Below are 20,325 nucleotides of genomic sequence, written 5' to 3'. Positions count from 1 at the left end.
CCTCTTCTGCATTTTTCCTCCCTGTGGTAGCACTTGTCCTCTTCCTAAAGTAACCCTCCAAAGTGAACAGTGACACTGAGGGGAGAGGGCCCCCCAGCAATATTGTACAGACTTGGTCAGAAACAGATATAATACATTATTTAATATATTGCTTGTTAATAGTTTTTAAAATACTATATTCTGTGGTAGATTATTGGTTATATAAAAGGTAAAAATGTCATAAGTATTTTAATTTCCAGTTTGTACAACCTGTCAGTTGAGTGCTTTGAAGGTACTCAATAGCTAGTTAACCTAATGTAGTTTCTCCACACAGTGGAGGCTTTAACGCTCTGTGCTTCTCAGGTTGCTGGGTAGTTTGTACATTATGATGTTTTATCTTATGATTCTTTTATGCTGTGATACTGTACTTTGAATAGTAAGAAAAAGTTGCATTCTTTTTCACTGCTTCCTTTCTGTTTTGCTCCGACTTTTGGCATTGATTAGTTAGTTGGGTCCTGTTAGGGGAACTTCCAAATATGCCCAAATTGTCTTTATTACCAGAATGTTGTTAAATACAGCAAACTCTTGTTAAATAGAATACTATTAGTCATTCATTGAATTAATATTTGGAAAACTTTAAGTTTTTGTTTTGGTATTAGAGGAAGTAGATTTTGACCTCTAGCTTATGGTTAGCTGATTAAACTTACTGAGAAGGGATACATGTAATTTTAAATTATTTTAATGTGCAAGATGGAAAATAATGAGGACTCAGAAGTTCCAAAATATGGAAAAGAATGTAGGTAAAATAATTTAGTCTGAAGTAGGATTTAAGGAAATAGTGTTAATATAGTTGAATCCAGTAATTGGTTCAATCAATCATGCCATTTTTATGTATTAAAGTATTTTATGATTTGTTTTATTAGTCTGAATAAATTTCTGACTCCTTTAGGCAGGTGTTTTTATATTTTATACTGTGATTTTTCAATTATAAGAGGACTCTGAAGTTATTGCTTTAAAATATATTCTTTGTTTTACTTGGTAACATCTAAAGTGTTACATGTATTGTGCTTTTAATTTGTCTAGCTTCTACTGAAACTAAAATTGATGTGGCCAGCATCAAGGAAAAGGTTAAGAAAGCAAAGAATAAGAAACTGGGAGCTCTTACAGCTGAAGAAATTGCGCTGAAGATGGAGGCAGATGAAAAGAAAAAGAAGAAAAAAAAGTAAAATATACCCCAAACTCCTTGACTAGAACCATCTCCTTTTGTAAAGGATTTTGAGATACCAGGCATTAGTTGCCTTATTTGTGAGAAATTTTCTGAGGGTTTTGTTTTGGTGGTGGTTGTTCATAGAAGAGTGTTCTTTATAAATTATTATATTTTTGTGTGTTTTGAAAATTTTGTACTAGAAAGTGGTATATATGTCTTTGTATACATTACGACCATTGTGATTATCCATTAAATCGTGTCTGATACCATTGGTTAGTCTTCAAATATAATGATGTCCCAGCATTTGATGCTCCCTTTAATGATAACAAACAAATATTTAGGTTTATCCCTTTTGAAAATTTGGTTTTACTTTTAACAGTCCACATGAACAGAAAATTAAGGCCTCTAAAATCAGATCCCCTAGTTACTCCTCTGTTCTGAATTTGGGGAAGTGGTAAACCAGAAAGACATCAGGTTGCAAGAGAACAGGGAAAAGAGTCGAAGCTGCATGCAAAAAGTAATAATGGCTACTGGAGTTACTAAGAATCACCTTAAAAAGTGCTACTGTACCTTGCTCATTTTGCAGATTTAGAAGCTGAAACATGGGTTAAGTTACTTACTGAAAGTCCACCTGTGGCAACCTGCAAACAATGCTTATTTATAGCAAACAATGCTTATTTATAGAAAAGTAGGAAGTAAAGATGAGTTTATATGATAGAGTTAGGAAGTTTCTTCTTTTGAGTAAGAGTATGGCTGCAACGTATTTTCTTTTCTGAAATGTTTTAAAATAGAAATACACCTAATTGTTATTCACTATTATTGGTTTTAAAAAAAAAGCCATATTTGAATAAGGTTGATTTTTGGGTTTTTTCTTTCCTGGATTGTATTAGTCCAAAAGAACTAAATTAGGGTACTTGTGCTGTACCAAAATGGTAATTATAACAGACAGTATCATAATTACTGAATTAACAATGAGAAAGAGAGAAGTGTATCTGTTACGTGGATATATGGGCCAGCCTGGATACACAACAGAGTAGTAACCTGTGAAACAAACATAGAATATCCTCTTAGACATTGTTCATCATAATGCACTGACAGAATTCACATAGCTCTTAATGAAACAATTTAAGATTGGTGTACATACGTTTGACTTGGTCTCGCTGTTGGTTAACTGTAAAGTTAGGGAGAAGAAAGAAAAAAAATTAAAAGGGTACGTACAGGTGAGGGTTTTAAAAAGCTAAATCTTTAATTGTAACCATTAACTGGCTTTGGCTTTATTGCAGTGACTATCCAAGTTTATTCAACATTTTTTGAACTGACTGAATTAACTTGGTATTTTTAAGTTGACTTTCTATATAAACTTTATAAACCTTTTATAGAAAGGAAACTATACCATTACTATAAATGGAAAATCACTTTACATATAACTAGCAGGTAATAAAATTTAAAAAATAAAAAATATTAGAAATAATGTGAGAAATTTATTAAACTATATTTCTAAAAATAAGTTTCTTCCTGAGAAGAGTGACACTGTTTATGATGAGTCCATAATAAAAAGACAGTGACCTCTCTTTCATCCAGTCTAATATGTCACTAACTCATCATTACGATGTTTGGCTATCAAGTCATTAATTATACCCCTCCTTTCACTGAGCTTTATTCAAATTTTGACATTCAGAGCACTGGGAAGAAATAAATTCCACAACTGCCTTTAGCCTTCTGGATACTTTCTTTTATGAAATAGAAACCTTTTCCACAGCAGTTCTGCAGCAGTTGCTAATAGATGCTCGTGGTAGAACCCATCAATCATCTGGTCCTCTGGGCACTTGTGAGCATCCCTGGTCTTCATACCTGTGAGTGGGCTTTGTCTGTGGTGAATTACTGTAAAGATGCTACCCTCACTTTTCTTGGCAATTATGTCCATGAAATCAAGAGTGTGATGTTCTAGTTATTTTTTCTTATATATATATTTTAAATGTTCAATATTCAACTATTGAAACAAATGTACATCTGTGAACTAGCTAAAATCATCTTATGTACCACTAGTATGCCCAGCACATTTTTAAAACAGTCCTGATTTGGCCTCCAAGGGTATTTATTGAATTACCAGCAGTATCTAGGAGACCACAAAGGAATTTATGCTCCAGTGCTAGCCATAATTTGTCTGAGATGGAATCTGTTAAATAAAAGCTTTTATCCTCTAACCTTTACCTTCATCAGACCTTATAAAAGGTCAAATGGTGATCCTTAAGTTTTTTAGTCACATCTTACTTATTCAGTATTAGTGCGAAGAGTAGAATACTTTCAAGTAAGCTTCAAGTTACATGAAAACAAATTACATAAATCTAACTTTGAGAATAGGAAATTAGTGACAAGATCAATCTGTAAGAGCACTTATCTGAAATAAATGAGTAACGAGTTTCACATCTTATAAACACAAGTTAGCATGTGTTTTCTCAAGAGTCCAGGGGTTTTCATTATTGGACTACAGCTTTAATCTTCTAAATGTTATTCCCCAAGATTAAAGATCATCTCAAGTTAGATCACCAAAGATCAAAAGCTAAAACCAGAAGTGTTTTTGTCATTGTGGTGGTGGTAGTGTTACTAATTGCCTAGGTTTTTAAAGGGAAACTTATTTTTTTCATTAGATTGTTTCACTGAAAAAATAGAAGCAGAAACTTGCCCAAAGTCACAGTGGTCGAACTGGAAATTGCACCGAAACTTGGCATACTGGTTCTAAAATCCAAAGTTTTAGCCCTTATGTATACTGGTTAACTTGGAAGGAAGAAATATATATATGTTTTGAAAGGCTACAGCAATGTGAAAGGAAGAATTCAGTGAATATATGTTGATACCTTGATATTAGCTGCATTGTGGCTACATGTTAACTGAGTGTTCTTCACAAGAGTGATATGAGTGAAATAAAGAATGGACTGGGAGAAAAATGGCTCAGAAAACTTTGCAAAAGTACTATTGTGTGTAAAGATAAGTATTCAACATTAAATGGGAAGGAGGAGAACAAGCAGTTTAATAGGTAAAATTTTATAATTTTAGGCCTGGAAGGGACCTTAGAAAACATGTGAGCAATGGAACACTTTTTTCCAAACTAAATGTCATGCAGTGAAACTTGGCCCACTCTGTCCTTCCTCTATTCTAAGCACCCTACTCTAGCCCAGCTGCTCTGAGTTCAGTTTGTTACAAATATGGACACAAAAGTACCACAGGATTTGCACAGCTTAATAGAAGTTTCCCCTTCACACCATGGTAAAAATAAAAACATACTGGGATGGAAGGGCTTGTATCTAGAACAAGAACCAGAAATAAATTCTTGGCCAATTACTAATATTTCAAAATCACAAAGCAAAATTTTGCTTGGATGTTTAGTAAAACATCCTTGAAAATTTACCTGCATGCAGGTTCTACACTTCTTCATTAAATGCTGTCTGGCTAATAAAAAGTGCCATGTTGCAGCTTTATTTTCATTTTTTGGAGATAGACCCTCACTGTGTCACCCAGGCTGGAGTGCAGTGGCACGATCTCTGCTCGCTGCAACCTCCACCTCCCGGGCTCAAGTGATTCTCCTGCCTCAGCCTCCTGAGTAGCTGGGATTACAGGGGCCCACCACCACACCCAGCTAGTTTTTGTATTTTTAGTAGAGGGGGTTTTACCATGTTGGCCAGGCTGGGCATGGTGGCGTGGTAATCCCCACTACTTGGGAGGCTGAGGCAGGAGGATCGCCTGAACCCGTGAGATGGAGGTTGCAGTGAGCTGAGATTGCACCATTGCACTCCAGCCTGGGTGACGGAGCAAGACTCCGTCTCAAAAAAAAAAAAAAAAAAAAAGAAAATTCTATTTGGATGACCAACAGGATACTTATTTCTGATCTCGCTGAAATTAACAAATCTTAGGAATCTTGGTCTACAGTTTCTGACAGTTTTTTTTTTTTTTTTTTTTTTTTTGACCAATGAGAACTAAATAAAAAGAATGTGATTTTCACATTTAAATTTATCTTAAACGTATTCCTAGAACAGTAAGCCATTGGTTTAATTGCTACTTGATGCCAGTTCCCTTGAAGATAACCGTTAGGATAAAACATGGTTTCACTGTTAATTCTGTAGAAAGTTACATGTTACTGTTACATTATTCTATTGGTAGACTGTTCCTTTTACTCACCACAGAGATTGTCCAAACACTTGTCATTATTGGGGCAGGCACCGCAGGTGGCTCCTCTCTTATATGGCCAAGTTGGGTAATTGCCTCTGTAAAGTAGAAGAAGGATGTCCATTAGGAGTTTTTCAGTTTTTTTAAAATTGGAATTTACTATGAATCTTTAAATAAATCCAGAAGAATAGTAAAGTACAAAGGTTCAGAGTTGGTCATAGAAGTGAAGACAGGAAGGCAGAAATGGAAGGCTGCTAATATTTGCAGAGTTCATTCTATGTACCTATGTCTATGAACCTGTTTTAATCTGTACCCCATTTAATTGTGACAGTTCCGGGAGGAAGTTATTGTTTGTTTTACAGACGAGACAAAAGATGTAAGATGCCTTTAATCACAATTTATACATTTCAGAGTCAGAGGAAACCTAGATTTAACTCCAGGGCTGTGCTCCCTCTCTTTACCTACCCTCTGGCCTATATGATTACTGCCATTCAAAAAACTGTCCATCTTAGAAAAGCTATGGTGACCCACATTCAATCTTCTCAGTTGGTCAACCCTCCATAATTTTCACTGGATAGGAGCCATTTGGCTGGTGCCTTCCAAAAAAAATAATAAATAATGGTATGGGGGAATTTCTAAAGTGCAAATTGTTTTCACATACAAGATGTGATATGAATAATAGCTACTAATTAGTGAGCACTCACCATGTGTTTGTCTTTGTTCTAAACAACCTTGAATGAAATAATCTTCACAAAAACCCTATGAGGAAGTTACTGTTATCTATTTATCCCCATTATATAGCTAGAGGCTGAGTTACAGAGTGTAAATAATTGACCAAGGTCACAGACTAGAAAGGGAAATAATATCCAAGCATTTTATATCCCCATAAAATCCTCATAGTAGTAATGGTGAGAGGCTGCACATTTATCTCAATGAACCTGCCAGTGCACTAAATTTTTTTGGAACTCTGCTTTTGGAAAAAGTTCTAAACTTTTTTGTGTAATCGTACCCTTTGGCAGTCTGGTGAAGCCTATGGGCTCTTTCTCAACATAGTTTGTTGTTAAATGCATAAAATACATAGGATTATAAAGGAAACCAATTAAATTGAAGTAGTTATCACAATATTTAAAACAAGATTTGTGATAAAGTAATATGTGCTTCTCTATTAAGATCTACCAGGGGGCTATCAGTTTCAAAGTAGTGATGAACATAAACTGTATTTTGAGATCTCTGCAGCAACTGAAATATGGTATGAAAATATGATATTCACAAAGATGATACTGCTAAGTCAAATCACATTGATTGCTAATATGACGGTGGAGTGTTGTCTTCATTCATAATGAAAGGAAATGTTATTAATAGAGGTTAGTGAAAATAAAAATAAAACAATTTTTTTCTAATCGAAGTTTATGACCCTCCTCTCCTCAATACTCTACAATTACCTCCAAAGTTGAGAACTCTCACCTTAGACACACAACTTTATAACGACACCTCATTTCCAACCCCAAATATAGGTTCTTATTTTGCTCCAAATTTTAAGTTGCTTCCGAAATTAAATTTGCCCTGTGCTTACTCTCCACCATGGAAAAAAGGTAATATAGTAGCAATTCTGATAGCAATTTCAAAAGATGTCCAGAATAGACATTAATCATTGGAATGTCTTTCATTGTTAATAAGCACAGTATTTATTAAGTGGTTTAAGCTCTAGAATGGTTTTAATAAAATCATTTATGATCCTTAGTTGTGCATTCCAAACTGTAAAGGAAAAGGTAAAAAATCCTACTTAAAAATAAGCTAAAAACCAAGACAGTTGGTGCGGTCTATGGAAATGGTAGTATCCACCTCGGGAGAAACATGTTAACTAAAAAGGCCCGGATTTGTCTAGATGGGAGTCGTTAAGACTGTGGGACCTAAAGTATTCAGCACAATAAAGCAACAGGATATTTCAGTGTTTTCCCTGGCAGCCTGAGAGAGAAGAGGGTTGGGGTTCTGGGACCCAGGGGAAGACAGAAGACGGATCTTTAAAGAAAAATACAAATATGGGTAAGGGTCCCTAAGGCAGTGATGGCCTAATAAGCACACTGGTACTGTCTTCACTATCTTGTGGTCAAAGTTATGTCCTCTTCTGTGCTATAATCCTCTCCTCCACTAATCCACTCTGAGTAAAGAACCGTTATATACCATACCCTTGTTCATGGTGCCCAAGGGAAATGAAGAGGAGAGTGTTACAGGCAACTGGAAGATTAAGCATCCCAGCCCCCATTCTGACGTATCCTCAGAAATACTGAGGAGGATACTGGACTTCCTAAGATTATGTGGAATTGGGGCCTACAACTTTTTCTTTGTATATAGGAAAATAATACCTCAGAGGGCAAAGGGAAATGAGGACATTCCTAACTGGTTTCTGTTTTACCTTTTATGCTCCTCTAATCCATTTTCCATCCAGACTGATCTCCAAATTTAAAAGTCTCATCCCTCCCCTGCTTAATATACTTGAATGGCTTCTTATGTAAACTTTGCCGTGATCTAAAAGTTCCCGCTAGATCTGCACTGCCTTCCTCCCCCACGTTTCATCTGTTGAGCAGACCGAGGGCACCAGTTTCTGTGATTTCAGCTTGCCAAACTTTTCTTCACGGAAGTTTTGCTGTTCTTTTCTCCACTAGACGGCTGTTCCAGAAGTTCTTATGTTTGATTCCTTCTCATTCTTCATGCCTAAGCTTAAATATATCACAGGAAGCCCTTCCCTGATTATTTTAAATAGGGGCCTTGCCTATTGAAAGTTTCTATTACAGTATTATTTATAATTGCCCCTAATTGCCCGTAAAATGATGCAGTTATTTTATTTGTATTTTTATTATCTGTTTGCCCCATAAATATTACTCTCGTAAAGGCAGAGACTGCCTTATTCTCCTTTGGAGCTCAGTAAACAAATATTTGTTGAATAAATGAATGTTTGAAGTTAGTCTTTATGGAAGCATTATAACTTTGGTTATAAGTTTTACAATTTAATATTGTTTATAACTTTGAAGATAAGTGAATGTAAACCAGGAAAATTTACATTTGTACTTTGACATAATAAAAATCATGAATACTTATAAAACATTCACCATTGCCAAGCATTATATATACCTGATATTTTACAAAGCCTTCTCTTGTCACTTTCACAGCTACTCTAAGTGGTAGGTGCTGTTATTCTGATCTACTGGAGATTAAAATGAGATTCAGAGTTAATTTGTTTAGGGTCACACAGTAAATTAACTATCTTAACCATTAAAAATGTCATATGAGGCCAGGTGTGGTGGCTCATGCATATAATCCCACCACTCTGGGAGGCTGAGGCAGGTGAATCACTTGAGCCCAGGAGTTGGAGACCAGCCTGGGCAATATGGCAAAACTCTGTCTCTACAAAAAATTAGCTGGGCATGGTGGCATGTACCTGTAGTCTTAGGTACTAGCAAGGCTGAGTTGGGAGGCTTGCTTGAGCCTGGGAGGTTAAGGCTGCAGTGAACCATTAGCGAGCCACTGTACTACAGCCTGGGTGACAGAGCGAGAGACCCTGGTCTCAAAAAAAACAAAGTCATATGAAAAGTTACCACTAATTGAATTTGTCTAACTGGCATTGTCTAGTTTTTTCTGGGTTTTCTTTATTTTCCAACTCTGAGATATTCAGTCAAAGCTGTCATCTTCTGAATGATGCTTGGTTTGTCTCCTTCATACCCACAGCACTCAGTCAGAATATTGAGTATGTCTTCTGCACATTACTTCAGGGAAATGGCTTTCTTTCAGCCAATCTCCAGGAATCAAAAAAATTCAAAGGCAACAAATTAAAGATCATTTTATATATATTGCAAATGGTTAAAAAAACTTTAAAATATAAACAACTTTTATAAATAAGAAAAACTAGTAGAAAAATGGTCAGCCCACATGGTTCACAGTAAAAGGAATATAAATAGACAATTATGTGAAGAAATTTATAATTACTAGTAATCACAGATGCAAAAGAAAACAAATGAAATGCCATTTCCATCAAATTAGAAAATACTAAAAAATTATAATACCTAGTACTGATGATGGAATACAAATTGATAGAATGGTGGAATGTAATTTGGCAATATGTACTTAAAACAAAAATGGTCACAGTCTTTACATGCTAGTATCTTAAGGAATTATAGGGAAATAGAAGTGACTGAAGATAAATGTACAAGGTTGTTCATATATTAAAAGAAAATATAGTGAACAATCTAAATTCTTCAACAGGATAAACTGTTGTGGTACCATCAACAGCATGGACTCTGGAGCCAGACAGCCAGATCAATGTCCATCAGTGATAGTCACTAACTGTAGGACTTTGGGCAGGTTGCTCATCACGTGTGTGCCTTGCTGTTCTTATTTGCCAAATGGGTAATAATAGGACCCATCTCATAAACTTTTAGTGAAGATGAACATATGTGAAGCACTGTAACAGTGCTGAGAGCATTGTAAGCATTAAATAATCTATCATTTTATGATTAAAATCACTTAAAATTTTGATAGGAAAATTTTCACAGCATAATTTTAAGTGAAAATAGAAAATGTATATTTTCAGTATGATCAGTTTTCTAAATATGTGTATGACACAAGCACACATATGTAAGTTTAAAGAAAGCAGGAGGAAGGTGTTTTCCCTGTTTCCCAAAGTGGGAACTAAGTATCTGTTTTAAAAACAACTGTCAAGGATTTTAAACTAGTTCAACCATTCTGGAAAACAGTATGGTGATTCCTCAAGGATCTAGAACTAGAAGTACCATATGACCCAGCCATCCCTTACTGGGTATATACCCAAAGGATTATAAATCATGCTGCTATAAAGACACATGCACACGTATGTTTATTGCGGCACTATTCACAATAGCAAAGACTTGGAATCAACCCAAATGTCCATCAGTGACAGACTGGATTAAGAAAAGGTGGCACATATACACCATGGAATACTATGCAGCCATAAAAAAAGATGAGTTTGTGTCCTTTGTAGGGACATGGATGCAGCTGGAAACCGTCATTCTCAGCAAACTATCGCAAGAACAGAAAACCAAATACCACATGTTCTCACTCATAGGTGGGAACTGAACAATGAGATCACCTGGACTCGGGAAGGGGAACATCACACATCGGGGCCTATTATGGGGAGAGGGGAGTGGGGAGGGATTGCACTGGGAGTTATACCTGATGTAAATGATGAGTTGATGGGTGCAGCACACCAACATGGCACAAGTATACATATGTAACAAACCTGCATGTTATGCACATGTACCCTAGAACTTAAAGTATAATAATAATAAAAAATTAAAAAAAGTTAAAAATAAAAACAACTGTCAAAAGTAAATGAAATAGGTTGAGGAATTTGTTTTGAAAATTGTATAAAATTGCCAAGTTTTTAATAAACCAATAAATATAACATCAGTTCTTCCACTTTGTGGTATTTTATTACCATATGCAATTTATGTCCCTGACAAACATTTTAGTCTTACCACTCTTAAAAATATGTGCGTATGTATTTAGATAGTATATATAAAGGATGTACACACACACACACTCTCTCTCTCTCTCTCTCTCTCTCTCTCTCTCTCTCCAGGAAAAATGTACCAGAATGTTAATGAAGTATATCTCTGGGCAGCGGAATTAAGGGTTATGTTAATTTTTTCTTTATACTTTATTATCCAGATTTTCTATAATGAAGAGGAATACTGCTAAAATAATTTTTTTCTTGTTTTTTTGGGGGGCGTCTACTATAAACCGATTGATTCAGGCACTTACCCTGGTCCGTAGTTGCATATAAAATGTGCTCCATTGGAAAGAGCATCAAAGCCAGAAACTTTAGAGCAAAATTGAACTGCGCAGCCAACTTTGTAACTATCCGCCCAAACAACCTGAAAGGAAATAGGGATTTTTAACAGAGAGAAACCATAAGATAAACACTGGGTATGACTAGGTCTTCATAAACATGGTGATGGTGAGGTATATCCACTCTAGTTAGAGTGCTTAAAACCCAGGAAGGTTTAGATGCTCAGAAATCAGCTGGATAGACCGGTAGTTACTATTATTCGGGGGAGGGAGTGTATGAAATAAACGATAAGATAATTTTTGACTGTACAATGAAGGAATAAAACAGCGTAATGCAATAGAGAGTGACTGCTGGTGAGGTGGTGCTGATTTAACTTGGTTGTTCAGGGAAGACATCTCCGAAGAGGATGCATTTGAACTGAGACTTGGATGATGAGGATGCAGCACTCAGGACACACATTCGGGAAACTTAAACAATGGAGGAGGAGCATTCCAAGCAGATGGAACACCAGGGAGAAAGGCCCTGAGATGGAATTTGCTTGGCATTATAGAATGGCACGAAGAAAGCAAGTGAAGCCAAGATCTGATGAGTTGGGGAGAGTTGTAAGCAGTGAGGTCAAAGGCAGAGAAACCGATCGCAGAGATTCTTGTGAGTGCTATGTTCTTTTTCGTGTTTTAGATCACTTTGGTGGTTACGAAGTGAACAGACTGAGAAGAGCAAGGGAAACAGGAAGGAGGTAATTTTGGAAGCTGTTTCAATGGTACAAGAATGAAAAGATAGTGACTCACACATGGGTGATGCCAGTGGAGTTCCCGAGAATGAATCAGGTTCATGGCTCAGCTTAGAGGTAAAGCTAAAAGGATTTGCTTTTGTTTTGAGTGTAGGGTAAAAGGGGAAGAGAGAAAGTTTTGGTTTGAGGCCTGAGAAACATTTACTGAGATGGAGAAAACTAGGGAAGGAGGAGGGTAGGTGGGAGCATGAGCAGGGGTTTTGTTCAGAACTTGCTGATTTTGAGATGCCTAATAGACATCAAGTGAAGATTGACTTGGTGGCTGCAGTCCAGAGGACAGGGTAAGGCTAGAGATGTAAATCTGGAAAACATGGGGCAAGATTAGATCACACAGGCAAATATAATAGATCAAGTAAATGAGAGTCTGGGATAATGAAAGCAAACACAAAACCAGCCTGCAAAACAGACTGAAAAGGAGTGGTCAGTGATGTAGGAGGGAAACCAAGAACAGAGAGACCTGTGCTGTTACCTGGGATCCAGTACTCAAAAGAGCTCCATGCTTGGTTTAGGTCAGTGCTGTCACATATTTTAGCACCTTTAGTGGTGCTTTCCCCTTGCTTTCTGAACAAAAGATTCCACATTTTCATTTTGCAATGGGCTCCACAAATTAAATTATAAAGCCCATCTTGACCAAGAGTGTTTGGTGTCACAAAAGCCTAAAGAAGAAAGTATTTAAAGGTGGATACAGCCAGCAATTAAATGCACTCCTTTTTACAGCAGTACCAAATTATATTTTAAACTATTTTATACTCAAGTTTTTGAGCAATTTTTTCATAAGAACTGTGCTAAATACAGCAGACACAAAAATGAATGAGCTAGAACCAGTGGGTACATTCACAAAACTTAGAAAAAAAGCAGTCATGAAATTCATCAGGGGAGGGTTTGACCACTGTGAATAGGAAGTGAAAGATGCTAAGGGCTTATATGGCACGGTGCCTGTCTCTGAAGAAATGAGGTGGAGCTAGAGCTGGGATGAGCTGGTCTGGAGTCCTCCAGCAGAGGGCAGCATCCTGTGTGAACCTAGGGTGGGGCTGACCCATTGACAAAACTGAAAGCAAAGCCAGCGTGGCTACAGAAAACGAAGACTTTACTTTAAAAATGAATGAAATTCGCTCCCTGTGTCAGGTGTTGGAATTAGAGCAACTCCATCTTGGTGGTGGTGGTGTTTTTTTGTTTTTTGTTTTTTTTTTGAGACGGAGTTTTGCTCTTGTTGCCCACGCTGGAGTGCGATGGTGCGTCTCGGCCCACCACAACCTCCGCCTCCCAGGTCCAAGCGATTCTCCTGCCTCAGGCTCCCAAGTAGCTGGGATTACAGGCATGTGCCACCATGCCTGGCTAATTTTGCTTTTTTAGCAGAGATGGGTTTTCACCATGTTGGTCAGGCTGGTCTCAAACTCCTGACCTCAGGTGATCTGCCCGTCTCAGCCTCCCAAAATGCTGGGATTACAGGCGTGAGCCACCACGCCCGGCCCTAACAACTCTGTCTTGAATAAAGGCTGGGTAAAATGAGGCTGAGACCTACAGGGCTGCGTTCCCAGATGGTTAGGCATTCTAAGTCACAGGGGAGATAGGAAGTCAGCACAAGATACAGATCAAAGACCTTGCTGATAAAACAGGTTGCAGTAAGGAAGCCAGCTAAAACCTACCGAAACCAAGAGGGCGATGAGAGACCTCTGGTGTCCTCGCTGCTACACTCCCACCATGACAGTTTACAAATGCCTTGGCAACATCGGGAAGTTACCCTGTGGTCTAAAAAGGGAGGGCATGAATTATCTGCCCCTTGTTTAGCATAGTATCAAGAAATAACCATAAAAATGGGCAACCAGCAGCCCTCAGGGCTGCTCTGTCTATAGAGTAGCCATTCTTTTATTCCTTTACTTTTTTAATAAACTTGCCTTCACTTGACGGACTCACTCTGAATTTTCTTGCCTGAGATTCAAGAGCCCTCTCTTGCGGTTTGGATCCCGACCCCTTTCCCCTAAGGCCTGGAGGGAGAGTAGGAAGTAGGGCAAGAGGGGAGCTGAGGTTGGAGTCTCAACTTCTCCAAGATTTAAAGGTGTGGTAGAGGTAGGGACATGACTAGGGACATAGTGGGCAGAGTGTGGGCTGCCTTCTCCTTGGTTTGGCAACTGGAGAGGGTACCCTCCTTTGGCAAGGTAAAGTGTACTTCCCTACTCCATGATCTAAAAGGGGTGTTCCCTAGAAACATTTCTTTATCCCCAGGAACCCCCTGCAGGAAACTCCAGCCTGAACAGGCAATGAATCAGCTTAAGGCCTCTGTCTCACTGAGAAAGCCCAGCTTTATGAGGACTGTTAATCCTCAGGTTTGATCCTTAAACTTCTACTTTCTAATCAGTTTTGTTTTATTTTTCAAATTTCTTAATTTTATTCATATATCTCAAAGTGATTTTACCTAGAGTGCTTTGTTTAAAATCATCTTGGGCCCCTCTGAGACCTACTGAATGCCAGTCACTGGAGTTGCTTTTGGAGTCTGCATTTTAACAAGTTCCTGAGGTGATTCCTATGCATGCTGTGTTCAGTGTTGTCTTTATTCCTTTACTATCACCTTGGCTCATTTTATATTTTTATCATTTGGTCTTTGAGCACTTTCTTTTGTAGCATTGTTATATCAAAAGTATTCTTAATCTTTGGATCCCTTCCCCATTTTAATACTTTTTCCTCAAAGTGTGCGAATGTTAGTTACCATTCATTTTGTGTGTTTTAGTTGGCCTCTTTTTTTTAAGTGAGGTTTATTAGGGTATAATAAACATACAATAACATTTATGATTTTTAGGTGTACATTTCTATGAATTTTGACAAAAGAATAGTTGTGTAGCCACTACCACATGCAAGACATAGAATATTTTTATTGCCCCAGAAAGTTCCCTTGAGCCCCTTTGTGGTCAACCCCCACTCCCAGACCCCAGCAATCATTAATCTGTTTCTGTAGTTTTGCCTTTTCCAGAATGTTATACGAATGGAATCAGTCTAAATACAGCTTTTTGAATCTGGCTTCTTTCACTTAGTATAAGCATTTGCTGTATTCATTTGTAGTCACTGCTTTTTATTGCTGAGTAATATTTATTACATGGATGTAGCACAGTCTATCTATCTATCTATCTTTCCAAGTTGGTCTCTTTTTAAAAGCTTCATGGGCACTCTGGTTTTTGGTTAAACTTGTGGGCTTTGGAGCCACAAGGCTTGAGTTCATATTCAAGCTTTGCCACTTACAGTGTGACCTTGGTCTTAGGTTCCTTATCTATTAAACGAGGATAATAACAATACCAACTCCATAGGCCTATTTTGAAGTTTTTAATGAGCTTCTGGAACATAGCAAGCACTCAGCAAATGTTTTTGTATCATTCCCTTACCACTAAGTTTCTTATGCTTAAAAATTCTTAACACTTTTTTTTTTTAATCAGGCAGGTTTCTGTTGTATGTTTTCTTACTATAGTAAGCAAAAAAAAAAAAAAAAAAAAACCCATAATTATAAGAGCTACTCATTTTTGAGAACTTAGGTGTACCATTAAGCATTTTACATGTGACATCATGTTTAATCCTTATAACAACTCAATAAATAAGTGTTATTGCTCTTACTTTTGTAGGTAAAAGATTGGAACCTAATTCTGCCTGGCCATGAAATAATGTGAGGACAGTCTATGCCCTCAGCAAGATGCTTTTAGAGTGGTTTCTCTTTTAGCAAGCTCTTCAGAACCAGGAACCACTCTTTAAACCTTTCTTACAAAAGCACTACACCTGGGGAACCCAGAGGGGAGGAAGATGTCTCCTTTATAGGCCCACAATCCCTTTCCAGCATCTTTCCTTTTCAGTTCTTGATATGAGCTCTTCTGGTTCCTTATCAGGAGTATGGTAACACTGTAACATATATGAAACCTACTACAGAAATTATGAAACATGTCACATTTCCATGGTTCTATGAGAATATAAAAATAGATATCAAGAGGGTAGGAGAAGGCAAGAAGAGAAAAACTAAAATACGATCAGTAGTGCCATCTAGTGGGAAATCCTGGCACTATCAAACCCAAGCAATCTGCTACCCTGCCCAGATACTTAAACTATTTCTAAACTTTTTAAAGTTGAACTGTCAGCAACAGAATGTCGAATTTGAATCATCTTCCATTTTATACACCAACATTTTTCCTCAATGTTAGTCTATCTCCAGTGAAGATAAAGCTGAAGTGTTGAATGAACACATCAAGAAATATCATACATTTTGTGAGGAGATAATGGGTCTGAATCTATGTTCTTTATTCTGTACAACCTCCCATCATCAGCCAAAATCTGCAAATAGCTTGATTTTTGAAGAGAAGATGAGGATAAGTAGGAGGTTGTAATATCCACTTAAAGTAACTGTCCAGCATGAATTTAACACAGCAATTGAGTAGTTTTGAGTCCCCCAGGAAGATTTCTTGCCATGATGAAAACAGATAGTCTTTCACCTAACTATCGGATCCTTCTTCCATTATAATTGCTGGAAAACCAGTTCATGTAAGGGATCTACCCTTTGTTCAATGCCTACTAAATACTAGTATTTTATTAGATAACTTGCACATATTTTATTATTTAAGCCTTCCAACTTATCTAATATCTGAACCTCGACTCTTCCTCTTACTAGCTAAATGACATCAGGGGAACAACTTATTAACCTCTCTAAGTCTGTTTATTCACCTGTGGGTAATACCATTAACATCTCCTTAATAGATTTGTGGTAATAATTGAATGAGGTCTTCAATGTAGAGAGCTAAACACTATGCCCATTTAAAAAGCGGTTGCTGCTGCTCTATCTTCCCAGTCCAGGGGGTTCTTGGACATTCTCCCCATGATAAGTGTCCCTCTTCTGAAGTGGGGGTAGAATGTAGTGGTCTCTTAAAGAGGATCACTTATGTTAGGATCACTGAGCTTGGGTTTTAATATCTGTAAGTATGGGACTGGGTTTTAGAAAATGAATCTTCTCATGACCAAAATATTAGCCCTCCTTTTTTCCCTTAGATGTAAGGGGAAATTTCACAAGTAAGCTCAGTTAATTTTGGGAGGGTCATCTGTGAAATCTCGGGCATTTATGACATAAACTCAAGTTTTCTCTTCTTTTGATTTCCTGGAATGGTGAACACGGAGTGTCTTAACTTGTGTATTGAGGTGGTTTAGGAGTCTGTTGTCAATTTTACAGTCTTTTGACCTCTATGTATTTGGCATGCTGAGCTTCTTGCCATTGATCTAAAGTACCAGGCCCATTCATACACATATGTATACTTTCCACACCTTGCTGAGAATTCTCTTCCCTTTCCTTTTCATCTGAAAAACTCCCACTCAGTTTTCAAGTACCAATTCACATGTCTCCTGCTGTGTGAAGCTTTACACTTCCTTTTGGCTGGATAAGTTGCTGTCCTCCTTGCTCACATGGCACTTTGTCAGCTTCTCTAGATTGTACTAGCCAAACACTGTCATAATCCATTTACACATCAGTCTCTCCCAAAAGGTCAATTCCTGAGGGTCAGGGACCATTTCCAGCTGTATTTGTCCTCCTTCCCTGGCTCATTCCCTATTTCTCCTGACTTCCACTTCTCCAAGATTGTACCCCAATAAAATGTTAGCTCATAAACTATTGTCTCAGGGTCTGTTTTCCAAGAATCTGGACTAAGACATATCACTAGTGCCTGTTATAGGATAGAAGCTTAAACACTGACTAATAAATAAATGAAAGTAGGCACCCTCAAACTGACAATTATTTCTGAGTATTTAAATACCGCAATGCATAACAGTACCAAGTACCACTTGTAGGCAATCTAGATTTAGCTTTCTTCTCCCTTAGGTCTTGTAATCCAAGGAAACTTATTTCCTGGTTAAATTTGTTTGTAAACGTAAACCAAAATTAGTTTATGAGAGAAATTTAGGAGAAATTCATTTTACTCTTATAATACTAAATGTTTGTAACTGCACCAAAGTTGGTTCATCTGTAACAGCACGAATGAGATCACAGGCTTTGTAGGGCTGAGCTGGAGCGAGAGAGTTTTTCTAACAGCATGTTGCTCCTTAAAACCACCTAATATTTCAATGTAACTGCCTTGATAGAAACGTTTTTGCCTTCATACCTCATTTCAACTGATTTTTTGTGCCCCAAAACAGTCAATTATAGGTTAAGTACCGTAAGTTATTGGTTTGACAAGGATGGCCAGGAAGTGACACTAAATAAACAAAATGTGGCCAGGAGAGGAAGGCAGTGTCTGAAGACGATTACGACAGATGCTCCCTAGGGAGTTGTTTCCATCACGCTGCAAATGTGAAGTAGGGTTAGGGAGCCAGAATCAGCTCGAGTAAAAATTTAAAAAAGAAAAAAACAAAAAAAAACCCTCAATGGGTGGCTCTGAATGTGGCTATTGGGACTAATAATGTGGATTCTGGGGGCAGAATACCCTCAGAATGGTTCATATAAGTTTACACGTTGGCCTCTCTATTGGCCTGGGACTGACTTTTTCTCCCTCCTTGTGTAGCACCGTGTGTGGCACATAGTGCATGGCACACAGTAGGTTTTCAGTCGATGTTTGAGAGAATGAGAAGTTGTGGAAGCATCAGTTCTTACTGATGTTTCTGTCTGAGAGGCTTGTTTCTTCCAATTTTATAGTCCCAAAACAACTGCCTCAAATTTCACTTAAAACTTATGCCAGCTGGAACCTGAATATCCTTTCACTCATAAAGTTCTTTGATTTCTCACAAATGGAATAAAGTCCTATGGGAGAATCGCTGTTACAGGAATTGTTCAAAGCCCGTCCAGGTGGGTGGGCCTCATATATTACCTATTATGTGTTTAGTTCCCACAACTAAACTTTTCAAGCACTATTTTCTCTGTTATTGGAGTCTGTTCTATTTATTATTTTTAAAGTAAGTAACTCCCTTATATTTACAGGTATACTAGCATACTATATATTTTCTTAACCTCATAGTACAGTTTTCTCCTCACACTTGAAAAGACAGTTTCAAGAAAATATAGGGCAGATACTTACCTGAGTGTAGTGGCCACAGACTTTTTTGCATATCCGATTCTTGAAGTCATAGTCCTGGATTTCATCATACCAGTTTGTGATGGCGGAAGACACAGAAAAGAGGGACACAGACCCAGTCCAGATGTTTTCTCCCAGTGAAGTGAAGTTTGGGTGCAGCTTGTAGGGTGGCTTCAGCCGTGTATTATGTGAAAACTGGCAATTTTTGGCCCATGCTTTTGCAATTTGGGCTAGTGCTGGGTCCCAAGTCTGCAAAAATAAACATTAAACAATAGGGGGGTCAAATTTTAAATAATAGGGGGCTCATCTACAATGTAACTGGGGTAAGTACAGTGGGAATTTTAATGGAAAACAAGGTGAGATAAGGAGAGAAAATACCACTGCATATGAGTCCTCTATGAATATGGTCTTCAAGCACTGAGTAGGGTTGGTAGGAAATGTGATGATTTAGTTTCATGGAATTTAGAATCTAGGTGAGGAAAACTGACATTTCACTGAAGGCTAATTATAGGCAAAATAGTGTGTGCTGTGTTTCACAACATTATTCCATAACCGCAATAGCCCATATCCTAAGAAGTTCAGAAAGGTTAAAAACCAGCTTAAAGCCACAGATCTGAAATTCAATCCCAAGCCTTACTGAACCAAAATCCCATCCTTTTCCCAGATGCCATTCTGCCTTCCTGAGCAACTCAGTACTTTGTCAGCAACAAAAAAAGTAAATTTAGAGGCAAAAAAACAAAAACAAAGAAAATCACAAAAATTAACATGGAAGAAAATAACAAAAAGAGAAGTAAAATCCACTGAAAATCAGAAAACAGGAAATGTTCAAAAAGAGAAGTAAAATGGGCTGTGGCACTTGCTTACGACAACAGTTGAGCAGACAGAGCTAAACTGGATGTGTTTTGATCACAGATTGTGAATTTACTGCATACATTAATCACACTGAAAAAAAATCATTCAGGATTACGAAGGCATTAACACCAAAGTCAATACACATTAGCTGTTTCTGACTGAACTGACGCCACAATTAATGATATTTTCCTTACCATGTATAGCATATCACCGGCTGTTGGTTTCACCTCTGATCGGAACTTGTTATGGATTCGAACGCAGTCTTTGATGAAATCTTCATTTTCAATATCTGGCAAAATATTTGCTGTGTGTGAATAACTGGAGACAAAAGAAACCATCCAGGCTATTGTAGCAAGTGTGACACGCATGCTTTGTCTGGCATGGAGCCTTGGGAGGCTGCAGTGCAGTGCCGCCGCAGTTTCTGAGAGAGTGATTGCCTCCCTGAGTGCTCAGCCCGCAGCTTTGCAAAGCTAGCCGACTTCAGCTTTGAGAAAACAGA

General features: G+C 37.7%; 2 protein-coding genes across 4 annotated transcripts in view; one reads left to right on the top strand and one right to left on the bottom strand.

Moving 5' to 3' along the window:
- KRR1 (KRR1 small subunit processome component homolog) overlaps positions 1–4,131 on the top strand; it is a 14,573-nt gene extending 10,442 nt beyond the window's left edge. For both annotated transcript variants that reach the window (XM_005571578.5, XM_005571577.5), the window contains one exon: positions 1,063–4,131. In XM_005571578.5, coding sequence (XP_005571635.1) covers positions 1,063–1,205 — 143 coding nt within the window. In that variant the 3' untranslated portion in view covers positions 1,206–4,131. The remainder of the gene's footprint in view (positions 1–1,062) is intronic.
- GLIPR1 (GLI pathogenesis related 1) lies at positions 1,523–20,325 on the bottom strand. 2 transcript variants are annotated; one of them, XM_045365621.3, is made up of 6 exons: positions 20,021–20,325; positions 18,978–19,223; positions 11,141–11,253; positions 5,360–5,445; positions 2,331–2,357; positions 1,523–2,227 (listed from the first exon to the last, which is right to left on the bottom strand). In XM_045365621.3, the coding sequence occupies exons 1-6, from the start codon at positions 20,192–20,194 to the stop codon at positions 2,073–2,075; spliced, it is 801 nt and encodes a 266-aa protein (XP_045221556.2). In that variant the 5' UTR covers positions 20,195–20,325; the 3' UTR covers positions 1,523–2,072. The 2 variants fall into 2 exon arrangements, 1 of the variants encoding a protein (XP_045221556.2); XR_012420458.1 differs by lacking the exon at positions 11,141–11,253.

Source organism: Macaca fascicularis, chromosome 11 (genome assembly GCF_037993035.2).
Source record: "Macaca fascicularis isolate 582-1 chromosome 11, T2T-MFA8v1.1".
Lineage (NCBI taxonomy): Eukaryota > Metazoa > Chordata > Mammalia > Primates > Cercopithecidae > Macaca > Macaca fascicularis.
The sequence above is the reverse complement of the archived record's forward strand: the minus strand, read 5'-3'. Positions and strand labels throughout refer to the sequence as shown.

Excerpts from the sequence above, each read along its gene's own strand:
- GLIPR1 (XM_045365621.3), bottom strand. The coding sequence starts at position 20,194 with ATGCGTGTCACACTTGCTACAATAGCCTGGATGGTTTCTTTTGTCTCC. Across the intron at positions 5,446-11,140 it reads ATATGCAACTACGGACCAGG|AGGCAATTACCCAACTTGGC; the intron begins GTAAGTGCCTGA and ends TCTACTTTACAG. Across the intron at positions 2,358-5,359 it reads GTGTTTGGACAATCTCTGTG|TTAACCAACAGCGAGACCAA; the intron begins GTGAGTAAAAGG and ends CTAACTTTACAG.